The sequence below is a fragment of the Panicum virgatum genome, chromosome 5K, assembly GCF_016808335.1.
Source record: "Panicum virgatum strain AP13 chromosome 5K, P.virgatum_v5, whole genome shotgun sequence".
Classification (NCBI taxonomy): domain Eukaryota; kingdom Viridiplantae; phylum Streptophyta; class Magnoliopsida; order Poales; family Poaceae; genus Panicum; species Panicum virgatum.
Window position 1 is genome coordinate 56,255,230 of NC_053140.1, and position 12,123 is coordinate 56,267,352.

At 54.5% G+C, this 12,123-nt stretch overlaps 3 protein-coding genes across 3 annotated transcripts; 2 read left to right on the forward strand and 1 right to left on the reverse strand.

Annotated features, from left to right (window-relative positions):
* Nucleotides 1–1,476: 1,476 nt before the first annotated feature.
* On the reverse strand, nucleotides 1,477–2,698 carry LOC120710796 (serine/threonine-protein phosphatase 7-like). The gene is made up of 3 exons (XM_039996372.1): nucleotides 2,152–2,698; nucleotides 1,980–2,069; nucleotides 1,477–1,895 (listed from the first exon to the last, which is right to left on the reverse strand). The coding sequence occupies exons 1-3, from the start codon at nucleotides 2,236–2,238 to the stop codon at nucleotides 1,818–1,820; spliced, it is 255 nt and encodes an 84-aa protein (XP_039852306.1). The 5' UTR covers nucleotides 2,239–2,698; the 3' UTR covers nucleotides 1,477–1,817.
* Nucleotides 2,699–2,816: 118 nt separating this feature from the next.
* Nucleotides 2,817–4,377, forward strand: LOC120710277 (predicted GPI-anchored protein 58). The gene is made up of 2 exons (XM_039995915.1): nucleotides 2,817–3,477; nucleotides 4,367–4,377. The coding sequence occupies exons 1-2, from the start codon at nucleotides 2,817–2,819 to the stop codon at nucleotides 4,375–4,377; spliced, it is 672 nt and encodes a 223-aa protein (XP_039851849.1).
* A 4,303-nt stretch (nucleotides 4,378–8,680) lies between these two features.
* Nucleotides 8,681–9,748, forward strand: LOC120708811 (zinc finger protein STOP1 homolog). Its single transcript, XM_039994229.1, has one exon. It carries the CDS (start codon nucleotides 8,681–8,683, stop codon nucleotides 9,518–9,520), a length of 840 nt encoding a protein of 279 aa, XP_039850163.1. The 3' UTR covers nucleotides 9,521–9,748.
* Nucleotides 9,749–12,123: the final 2,375 nt, after the last annotated feature.

Consider the following 12,123-nt stretch of genomic DNA (forward strand, 5'->3'; position numbering starts at 1 on the left):
TCTCGGTTAAACCAAAAGAACCGAAATTAATACACAACCAGACATTCAGCCCATCAGCCCAGTAGCAAACCCTAAGCCCAATAGCAAACCCCGCGGCCGGCGGCTACAGAGCCCGCACCAGCGCCCCTCCCCAGTCCCACCCGCCTCGCCCCGCCCCGCCCTCGTCTCGGCAAGGCAGCTTCCCTCCCCCTCGGAGTCCCGGCGCAGCGGCGCCCTGCCCCGCCCCGTCTTCCTCCCTCCCGGCGCGGTGGCGCCCCTGCCCCGGCCCCGTCTCCCTCCCTCACGGCGCGGCAGTCGGCGGCGCCCCGCCCCGCCCCAGTCTTCCTCCCTCCCTCTCGGAGTCTCGGCGCGGCGGCGCCCTGCCCCGCCCCCGTCCCCCTCCCTCCCTACCAGTGCGGCGGCACCATGCACGGCGGTCGTCGCCTCCCTCGGTCCCACCCACACGGCCACGCCGGCTCCGCCCCTCGTCCCTCGCAAGCTTGCGCCGCCTCGAGGCTTCCCCGCTACAGCATGCAGCAAGCCGGGGTCGTCCCTTCCTCAAATCCGCGGCGGCTCCTCCTCCTCCTCCTCCTCCAATTCCATCGGGATCCGGTGGCGGCGGCTCCTCCAATCCCTGGCGAGGGAGACGACGGCGGCTCCAGCCGTCCCTGGTTCCCTGTAGAGGAGGATGCACTGCAGGAGGGGATGCGCGGTGACGGCGGACTCCGTGGCGGCCGGTGGGCGAGGATGCGCGACGACGGCGGACTCCGCCTAAGCTACAACGGCGTGGCACCCTCCTACCTCGGCCCGGGTGAGCAGCGACAGTGGGGTGGAGCAGGGACGGCGGAGCAGCGACGAGCGTTGAACACGCTCGGTTCTTTCGGTAGGAACCGAAACCGAAACCGAAAAAAACCGAAACCGAATTGCTTGGTTCTCAGATTTTCTAGGAACCGAACGGTTCTCATTTCTGGAGAACCGAAGTTTGCTAAAAAAACCGAAGAACCGATCGGTTCGGTTCGGTTAAACCGAATGCCCAGGCCGAGCCAGCGGCGCGAGGCATCTAATCTCTTGGGAGATGGTAAAATAAAAGGAGATACCTACCGCGAGTCCGCGACCGGACCGGGTGGACCGTGTTTGAATTGGAAGAATTACCGTCCACCCCCTGCGCCTCATGTGGCCGTTAAATCGGATATGTACGGTCACAATGGCGCTCGGCCGCTGTTCCTGTTTCTCCTATCCTCGACGCGCTGAGCGCTGATGATCCGTGCGCCGCCCAACATAGCAGAGCCCGGTCGTCGTAAGAATCTCCACCGATGGGCGATGGTTGCGAGGGACATGATCTCCTGCCTGAAAACAATCCCACATTGCGCCGCTTCCACAGTTGCCAACAGCACAGCCATCGACAGAGTTTCCGGCCTGTGGCGATGGAGCTGGTCGCGTTCGGTGGCATCCGATCTCACTTGGACGCCCAGACGCTCCCAAAAGGACGTTGAAAAGGGGCAGAAGAACAGCAAATGCTCCACAGTCTCAGGTGCCCCGTACAAAGATCACAAGTAACATCAACGATATTTTTTCTGGAAGAGATTTGTTTTGCATTGTAGGCTGCCATGTAGGAGCAACCAGGTGAAGAATTGGACCCGGGGTGGTGCTCTCGAGTTCCAGAAAGTGTTTTTTGTCTGCTGACTTGGGTCTCTGCTTGCATTGATCATCCTGTACAGTCCCGAGGTGACCAGTGTCCCATTTTCTGCTGCAAAGGCCAAAGGGGGTAGTCCTCCGGTCTTCTGCAGTGGTGAGAACGACCGGTCTTCTGCAAAGTAGAATACGTGATGCATGCATCTTCAATCTCGATCCATGGCAGAATAATCAAGTTCTTCATCGGAGTCCATCACTTCCTTGTAGTCGTAGTATGCAGGCGCCTGCATCAAAGGTAGATACATGTCAAATTGTAGCCTAAATCTGGGCGCGTAGTAAACATGCATTGCTGATTTTGATTCACAGACAGACTCAAAGCTGCAGAACATTGGTGTGGCAAAATCTGGAGCACGGAGCACAAGATATGCTCCGAGGTTATTGTACCGTTCCTCTGAAGCCAACATTGAAATATTGACATGATGATGTTATCCAAACGGCATGCTTAGTAATGTTAAAAGAACTACGACAATAAGTGCTAACCTGAAACTGTGGATAATCAGGTGCACTGAAAACAGTAATCAACTTCCCAGAATTCACCTGATGATCAATTGTGAATCCATTATTCATTCCTGAAATATCAATACGCTGGTCCCTTGCATCTGGTCCTTCATGGGACCTAACAATGAGCTGTAAAAAGATATACAATAAAATAAATGAGTTAAATCGAGCCTGTAACAAAATATCAATCAGTTTCCTCGGTTGGGGCTAGGAAGCTCGCTTGTATCGGTTGGCCCTGTATTTCGGTCACTAGTACAGTAGCTCTGCCATGGTAGTACTCTAGTCTAGTGATCGCAGGGCATGTTTTCCTCACTTGTCTCTTTTTACTGTATAGTCCTGTTGGTGTATATCTGAGCCCATGTATAGAGGCCCATCTAGAGGCCCATGTATAAGAACTATATATACCCACTCTTCTAGGGTTTGGAGAAATACATCTATTATTCTCTCCTACATGGTATCAGCTAGATTCTCCTTCCTCTAGCCGCCACCGCCGCTGCCACCATGGCTGGCCGGCCACCGGCGCCTCCTTCCCTTCCCAACTTTGCTGCTGTTGTCCCCTTTGCCGCCGCCGCCGCTGGCCCCATGGCCGGCCGGCCAGCGTCGCCCTCCCTCTCCTCCTTTCCCCCCTTTACTCTGCTCCTGCCGCCATGTGCAGGGCGCCGCCGCCCCCTCTGCTCCAGGGCGCGCCGCTGCCTCTTCTGCTCCAGGGCGGGGCCGCCGCCGCCGTCGCTGCTGCCGCCGCCCCTACCGCGGGATCGGCCGGCGCGGGCACGGACGTGCCCGGCGTGGACACCACCGCCATGGCCGCCCCTCCTCTGTTTTTCAGCGTCCCGACGCCTCCTCTGCTTCAGGGCGCGGGCACCGCAGCCGCCGCCCTGGATCCGGCCGCCCTGCCCGTCCCTGCGCGCCGGCGCCGCCCACGAGCCCTGCGCCGAGCCGCCCGCGCCCCTGCGGGTCCCTGCGCAGCACATACGGAGCAGCCCGCGCCGGCCACGGGACTAGCGGCACCCTGCGTGCCTGCCTGGCTGTCCGTGCCGCGCGAGATACGGGTCTGGGCGCCGGCACATGCGCATTCGCCCGTGTGGCCGCCACAGGGTGCCGCCGCCGCCCCTACCGCCCCTTGGCGCGCGCCTGCGCCTCACGCGTCCGACGCGTGGCCGCCCTACGGCGCCGTCGCCGCCCCTACCGCTGGATCCGCGGGCGCGTGGCCGCCCCTCGCACCGACCGTGCCTGCGCCCGCGACGGCCGTGCTGGCCATGGTGCGCGTGCCCGCGCCCGCGCCGAACGCGCCCGCGTGGCCTGCGTTCGGTATGCCCCCCAACGCTTGCTGCGGCCGACGCTCCTCTCGCCGCGGCCCTCCTCGCCGCCATGTCCGAGGCTGCGGCGGCTCAGGAGCGGGTCTGCGCGGCTGCCCTCGCTTGGGAGCACGAGCGCTTCGCTTCCGACGCTCTCACTCGTCGGGCCGCCGCGGAGAAGCACTACTTCCAGCCCGTCCCCTTCCTTGAGCACGGCGCTTCGTCCTCCCACCAGGCTCCGCCCTCTAGATCTGGACCCGGATTGACCCGCCCGACCCCCTCCTTGGTGATCCTCTCACCGGCCAGACCGGGGGTGGGGGAGGCCGCGAGCGTCGTCGCCGGTGGGGGGGGAGGGACGTGGTGGTGGTGGTGCTGGCGGCACTGCTCCGGCTCCGACCCCGACTCCGGCTCCCACTCATGCTCCTGGCCCTGAGGGTACGCCCTGGCCATCCTTCAGCGCCCCATGGCCAGCGCGCATCCCGATGTGGCCGTTTTAGGGTCGGAGGGGGCCTCGTCCTCAGCCCCAGCCAGCGGCCATGCTCGCTGCTGCTGCTCCCCTGTTCGCGCCGTTCTGGACCCCGCCCGCTCCACCCAGCCAGTAGCCGACCTGGCCTGTGGGGTGGCACCATGCCGCACTAGCGCGGTCCTTCAGCGCCATGGGGTGGACGCCGCCGGTCAGCACCGAGTGGATCGCCGACTCAGGTGCCTCCTTCCACACCACCCCTGATGCCGGTATCCTCTCTTCTGTCTGACCCCCACACCCCTCTTGTCCTTCTTCCATCATGGTTGGTGACAGGTCTTGCCTTCCTGTCACCGCCGTGGGTTCTGCTCCTGGCTCTTTTCGTCTTCCCAATGTTCTTGTTGCTCCTCAGATGGTTCATAATCTTTTTTTCATTCGTCAGTTTACAGCTGACAATTCTTGTTCCATCGAGTTTGATTCTTCTGGCCTCACTGTAAAGGATTCGGCCTCCCGGCGTCCAATACTCCGGTGTGACAGCACGGGTCCCCTTTACACCCTTCGCCTTCCTTCTTCCACTGCACCACTCTCGCCTTCTTCTTCGCCCTGGCCGTCTTGGTCTGCCACTTTTGCCGCGACGCCGTCTTCCACCACCTGGCACCACCGTCTTGGTCACCCTGGCCACGACGTTCTGGCTCAGCTCAGTCGTAGTACCGATATTTCTAGTACTAGGGCTCCTGCTGAGCACCTCTGCCATGCGTGCTAGCTCGGTCGTCATGTTCAGCTCCCTTTTTCTTCTTCTTCTTTGCATGCTGCGCATGCCTTTGATCTTGTTCACTGTGACCTGTGGATCTCTCCTGTTCTCAGCCTTTCTGGCTATAAGTACTATCTGGTGGTGGTCGATGATTTCTCGTACTACTCTTGGACTTTCTCTTTGCGCGCCAAGTCTGAGTCCTTTCCCACCCTCCTCCACTTCTTCGCCTGGGTGTCTACTCAGTTCGGCCTCACCATTAAGGCCGTCCAGTGTGGCAACGGGCGTGATTTCGACAACTCCACCTCCCGTTCTTTCTTCCTCTCTCGGGGTGTTCAGCTGCGTATGTCTTGTTCGTATACCTCTCCCCAGAACGGCAAGGCTGAGCGAATGATTCGCACGACGAACGACGTCCCCCACGCTTCTGGACTGAGAGCCTCCACACCGCCACCTACTTGCTCAACCGCCTTCCGTCCACTGCTTCTCCTGCTCCCACTCCACACCACACTCTCTTTGGTACCCCTCCTCCCTACGACCACCTTCGGGTCTTCGGGTGTGTGTAACAGAACCGTCCAAATTAAATCGGCTTAAGTGTGCTAACTATCATCTTAATGGTTAATCAAGTTACCACGCACTTAAAACGGTGTAATCCGGTCCTCTGTCGGGTTAAGGATCGAAAAACACTGGAAGTCTCGCACGAAGATGAGCACAAATAATTACAAACAGACAAAAATTCTCAAATTTAATTTACAATGCGGAGTTTTACAAACAAGTTTACGTAAAATATCAGAGTTCAAAATACAGCAAAAATTAAATAGAAGTTTAGTTTAGAAAAACAACGATAACTACGATGACGTGAGGACGTCACATCGAGCCCACCGATGTGAATCTTGGTTAGCTCCAACCAGCAGCAGCTACCTGAAAACATGGTAACAACAAACCCTGAGTATACTAATACTCAGCAAGACTTACCCGACTAGTGGTATATACTTAGCCGACTCCTAGACATGCAAAGCTTTTTGGCTCTGAAGTTTATTTTGCTGAAAAGCTACTAATAGTGGATCCTTACTTTTAATATTTTAGCTCAAATTTAATTTAACAAGTATCAACTAGATTTGGCTGAACATCTAAAGCAAGCATGGTTGATCACATTAATCTTTCCAAAGTACAACAATCATATCTCATATGTTAACTTTCCATTCTCATTTCAATCTTTTACTACGATGCGACACAGTGGCCAAGGCTCTCATATCCGCGAGTCACGGTGAATCGATCCGATTTAACCTTGCAAGGTGGACCTAACTCACACGATACGTGCAGCCACGCCGGACCACATATGTCAATTGTTCCCATCATTACCCCGACGTCTGAACCACGCCTGCCAAAACCCGAGTGAATGGGCCCCTCACGGCGAACTCCCAGAGAACCCGAAGGCGACATACATTCCATCACCCGCCATCATCCCACTCCCAGAGTAGCAGGTCGCAGTTCAAAGTATCGTTGCAAATCAGGTAATTAGCTTACCGGTTTCGACTACCTCCTACTTCCGGCATGTGGTTAGTACTGTTCAATCCTCGGTCAACAATGCCAACAATGGTACGGTCCTCAATCGACACAGGTGGAGGCTCACTTTCCATTCATTCCATATCCATAACCAAATTCATCTCCGCCTGGCCTCCATTTATCCTTCCTCATTAATTCCTTCTCAAGCCACTTTGCCATAAGTAACAAGGACCTATATCTCGCGAGTGACAGGAATCACTCGACTTCTACCGAATCCTGATTAAGCATGACAGCACTAACGACCTGCACACTAATAGAGTAACTGAGGAACCCTAGGGATTATGCATCTATGGTTTCATTCAACTCCTAGAAAACTTAATGCACAATTACATAAATAACCATTGAATACTCGAATTAGGGGTTATGCTCCGGGGCTTGCCTGGGATTAACACTAAGTCAGTGTTAGTTAGATGATACTCGCTTGGCGAGCATCTGCCTTCGGTCATGCACATCGAGATCCATCCATCCATCTTCTGGATATGTCCACCAAACATCGTCTTCGATTTCGGCTCCAACAGCACGTCCTTCACATGGTTCATCTATTGTACCTAAATGAGATGCAACAATGCATATGTATAAACATAAGAAAAAACACATGATGCAATACAATGCAATCAAACAGACATGGCTAGGACAACATTTACTGATTAACCATAGCAACAAAACAAACAAGCTCAAAAGGAAAACTGTTTGTTGCTGATGTAAGATTTCAGATTTCAAACACTTCAGCCTTAAGTGATTCCTTCGAAAAGCATTACTAAACTTTACTTAGAAAAGCCAAGCAATGCTATAAAGCAAGAAGGATTAACTAGAGACCTTATTTAACTAATAAGCAAGCATAAGCAAGTTAAATAAAACCAACCATATTCTAGCATAACCAGGTTAACATGATTTACACATGAATAAGAATTTAGTTGCTGTATTTAAATATTCAGAAAATATTTCTTAGCAACAAATATAAAAGGAAAACTAACACTAGGAACCAAACAAAAAGTAAAAACTTAACTTGTAATCATAAACTGGTAACCAAATTTTACCAGCACGATAAGCTACTGAGAAAGAGTGTAAAAACAATTAACCAACATTTATTGATAACATAAAGCATTTATTTTAGCCTCAACAAGACAAACTGAACAAAAATAGATTTCCAAACATGCACATAGCTTCTGGACATGAAATTTTTACAATGAACTAAACATGCAAAGTGTAAGGTACTGCATAAATTTCATAATTTTTGGATGCCCAGAACTGCAGATATTAAATAAACAAACTAAAACAAGCATTGACCATGGATGACGTCAAGGTATCAGAAGCATCAGAGCAACAGCAGGACAGCGAGCCTATGAATGAAATTTCGAGGAGCATGGGGTGCTTCCCTTGCAGCTCGTCTGATGGCATTTCAAACCTTGACATGAAAATGGCTGATGATGCACGCGGCTATTACTCGCCACTGAGCTTTGATCCTTGCTTTGGCGCACTGGATGACTTTACTCGCCCTGGATTCGACATCTATGAGGATCCCTTCTCCTTTCTGCCTTTTGTGTGGCAACTCGAAAAATTTTGAACACGAAAGTTGTTCATCATTCGAAAACCTATAACATTGGTTCTAGGCAAAAGTCTATTTAAGCAACAGTTTGAAATTTATTTTTAAATCTATTTGTTACGGTTTGAAATATAAATTAAATGTTTAAAAACTGTAATTGAAGAACTCGTCATTTCATGTGTTAAAGTACTAACAAACTTTATTGGATGCCTTTACATGATTAACATTAATACTAATCATTATGTTAAACATATGATTAACCCTAATTACAGGTGATTAACACCTGGGTGTTACAGTTTGCGTGTTACCCTAACACCTCCGCCACCGCTTCTCACAAGCTGGCGCCCCGCTCGACTCGTTGAGTGTTCCTTGGGTACTCCCCTGACCACAAGGGGTACCGATGCTTTGACCTCACCTCTCACCGCGTTCTGATCTCTCGACACGTCGTCTTTGACGAGTCGGATTTCCCCTACTCCACCTCCTCCACACCTTCTCCTGACCCCGAGTTGGAGTCTCTATTTTCGACTGACCCGGTGGTTCAGCCACCGTTACCTGTCTGTCCTTTCCCTGCAGATTTTCCCGATACACCGGCACCATTTCCGGTGATCCCTGCTGCGCCGAGCGCGGCCCCGGTACCCGCAGTCGCGCCACGCGCGGCCCCCGGACCTCCGATCGTGCCGCGCACGGACCCGGTGTCTCCTGCTGCGCCACGCGCGGCCCCGGTGCCTTCCCCTGCACCTGCGCGGTACGCTCAGCCGGTGCAGGTGTACCGACGGCGTTCGGCGCCGACACCGGCGCCGCCGCGGTACGCTGAGCCGGTGCAGGTGTACCGGCGTCGTTCGGTGCCGACATCGGCGTCGCCTCCTGCTCCGGAGGCTCCTGCGATGCCTACACCAGAGCCGATGGAAGACCATGATGTAAAGGAGAGTGATGATGGTGAACATGAGGGAGAGAATCTACCCCCTGGTTCTTATGTAGTATTGCAATTGGAAAAGGAGGAGATTTTAGCACCACATACTCATTTCTGCTTGATCTGCGGGAAGGGCTTCAAGAGAGATGCGAACCTAAGGATGCACATGAGGGGCCATGGAGACGAGTACAAGACTGCCGCAGCTCTTGCCAAGCCCACGAAGGATTCTGGTTCAGATCATGCACCAGTTACAAGGTACTCATGCCCATTTGTGGGTTGCAAGCGGAACAAAGAGCACAAGAAGTTCCAACCTCTCAAGACAATCTTGTGTGTGAAGAATCACTACAAGCGAAGCCATTGTGACAAGAGCTACACCTGCAGCCGTTGCAACACTAAAAAGTTTTCTGTGATTGCTGACTTGAAGACTCATGAGAAGCATTGTGGTCGTGACAAGTGGCTCTGTTCTTGCGGAACAACCTTCTCTAGGAAGGACAAGCTTTTCGGGCATGTTGCACTTTTCCAGGGCCACACACCTGCGCTCCCCATGGATGACGTCAAGGTATCAGAAGCATCAGAGCAACAGCAGGACAGCGAGCCTATGAATGAAATTTCGAGGAGCATGGGGTGCTTCACTTGCAGCTCGTCTGATGGCATTTCAAACCTTGACATGAAAATGGCTGATGATGCACGCGGCTATTACTCGCCACTGAGCTTTGATCCTTGCTTTGGCGCACTGGATGACTTTACTCGCCCTGGATTCGACATCTCTGAGGATCCCTTCTCCTTTCTGCCTTCGGGATGCAGTTATGTACAGCAGAATGGAGACAACTGATGGGGGTCACCGTTGATAATGACGACAAGGGCACTGGCAGCCTTTATGTATGGCGTACGCATGATGCTAGTCTGGTTCTTGCTATATTCAAGAGTCATTTTAGGTTATGCCTTCTTTTTTCTTAAGTGTACTTCATTTGGTGGTCATCAATAATGAGCACTTTTAGCATTTCGTACGGACCGAGATAGCCCCAATTTTCAGTATATACATGCAAGATTTACTGTGTCATTTTTGCTGACCTTGCGACATGTTTGTAGTGCCGGGAATTTGTCATAGCAGGACAAATAGACTATCGTTTAGCTGGGTGATTTCCCATGACACAGATCAGCGATAACAAGTTGCCCAGCTGCTAATCTGGTTCTGTTATTGCTGGTAAAGAGCTGCATGAGTTACCAGCGAGTGATCTTTCTATCGAAACATTGCGGTGCTAGATTTGTGCAGAGCTTGATATGGTGTAGTTTCCTTTCGCTACTGCACCTGACAAATTGATAATGATGACGATGGATACAGAGAGTTCTTTTTGCTCTTTCTCTGACTGACTTCCTCGCTGACGTCTGAATACTGAACGCTGTGAATTTGCAAGCGTGCTGGGGGGAGGGAAGGTCATTCTGGACAGCTAATAAGGAAGGCTTGTAGAAATTGAAGCCTAATCGAAGCGAGATGGGGAAATCACGAAAAAATTGAAGCCTAATTTTTCCGACCTCCCAAACCTAACAAAACACGCACCCACCAACTAGCACCATTGCTGCACCACCTTCTCCTATTCCACTGCATTATTGCAGACTCGCTAGTGCAACTCGGGTCGTGGACTCACAGCAGTCGTACCCCAAGCAAGCCCACTGCTCAGGCGGCCCTTAAGCTGAGGCCTGAGGGACAACTACCCATCGCCCCCCCCCCCCCCCCCCCCCCCCTCGTGGCTCTGATCGCCTCCAACTCCAATCGATGGTTTCTCCCTGCCTGCTGTTCCCATTCCCATTGCCGTTCTTCATCGTTCCCAGCAAGCCAGGCCGTGGCATCCTACTCGACCTAACGCACGTCGGCGCCCGCGGCCTCCTCGCCGAGCTCACGGCGCCCTCCGCATCGACGATGCGGAGCGACGATCGCTGGAGGTCGACATTGCTGTGGCAGCTCACGGTGGAGGCCACGACGGCGCCGACGAGCCGCCTCGACCCGTGCACCAGCATGGTGGATGGGGCCTGGAAAACGCACCTGGCAGGTATTGAGCTCGCGTTCGAGGCCGTGGCGGCGAACATCTGGTCCCCAATCCCGGCCAGGTGGCCAGCGGCGCGGGGTGCCTGACGACCGGGGGGACGGCAGATGAAATACCGTCCGGGTGGACGGTATTTCAAATACCGTCCGCCCCTGGCCTCTCGTGGCCGTTAGATCGCGCATGTACGGCCACCTACCGCCTTTGGATTTCGGAAGACAGCGACGGCCCTTTCCTCCTTCCTCGCTCGACTGCTGTTCTCCTCGACGTCGCGCTGAGCTCCGAGCCGCGCGTCGCCCAACGAGCAAGAATCCTGTGGCTGCAAGAATCACGTTCGATTCTGATAGTTGCGAGAGCTTTGTAGGTACTGGGATGCTTAACCTGCCGGACATGGGAGGTGGAATGGCACGGTGGTGCCATGGCCGCCGGCGGCGCTGTTCCTGGCATTCTGAGTACTGCGGCGAGCCTGCCTCCGGCGATGGCAAGAGCCTCCAAAAGCATGACAGGCTACTTGTTGGCTACGACCACTACATTGACTTGGACACTAGACTCTGTGCTACCGTAGCTCGGCAGCTGGACAGCGTGCGCTCGCTGCCGCACGGCACCGAGGTCCGGCTGTCTGTCTATCAATTTGCCTTAACCATGCTCGTCAAGAATCGATCCATACAGCAGGAATGACCAAACCCTTCGTACCGTGTCTAATCGTGTCCAAGCAATGGTTCCTCATCGGCCTGCTGTTCCAATTGCCGTTCTTCACCGTTCCCAGCAAGCCAGGCCATGGCATCCGACTCGACCTGACGAAAGTCGACGACCGCGGTCTCCTCGCGGCGGCCGACCGCGTCCGCCGCGCCGCCGGGCGAGCGGCCTCCTGGCCGGCTCGCCGCGGTCACGGCGCCCTCCGCATCGATGATGTGGAGCGGCGGCGCTGGCACTTCCACTGCCACGGCAACGGCGGCCGTCCACGCGAGCCGGGCGACGAACCTCGTCGACCTCCGCATCGGCACGCCGTCGCCCGCGCTCACGGCCCTGCTCTACACGGGCAGCAATGGCGCTTGATCCACCACCGTTCGATCCCCTCGTCGGCTCCGGCGAGATAACCATCACACCCGCGCACCGGATCCCAGCGCGTCGTCGCGGAAGACTGCCGTCAAGCGGGGAAGGAGGAAAAGTCTACCTACCTTGACTTGATCGGTGCCGCATATTTGAGACCCAACGGTCTTAAGAGATCAAGGGTGGACGGTAAATGAAATACCGTCCACCCCGTCCATCACCAGGGTGGGCCTGATCGCCGCCACTACTACGGGCGCGTCGCCGTATACCGGACGGCGGCGGCGCGGAGGCCGGCGACATGGGCTTCTTCCCGCGCCACGACGCGTCGATCATCATCGACGGATGC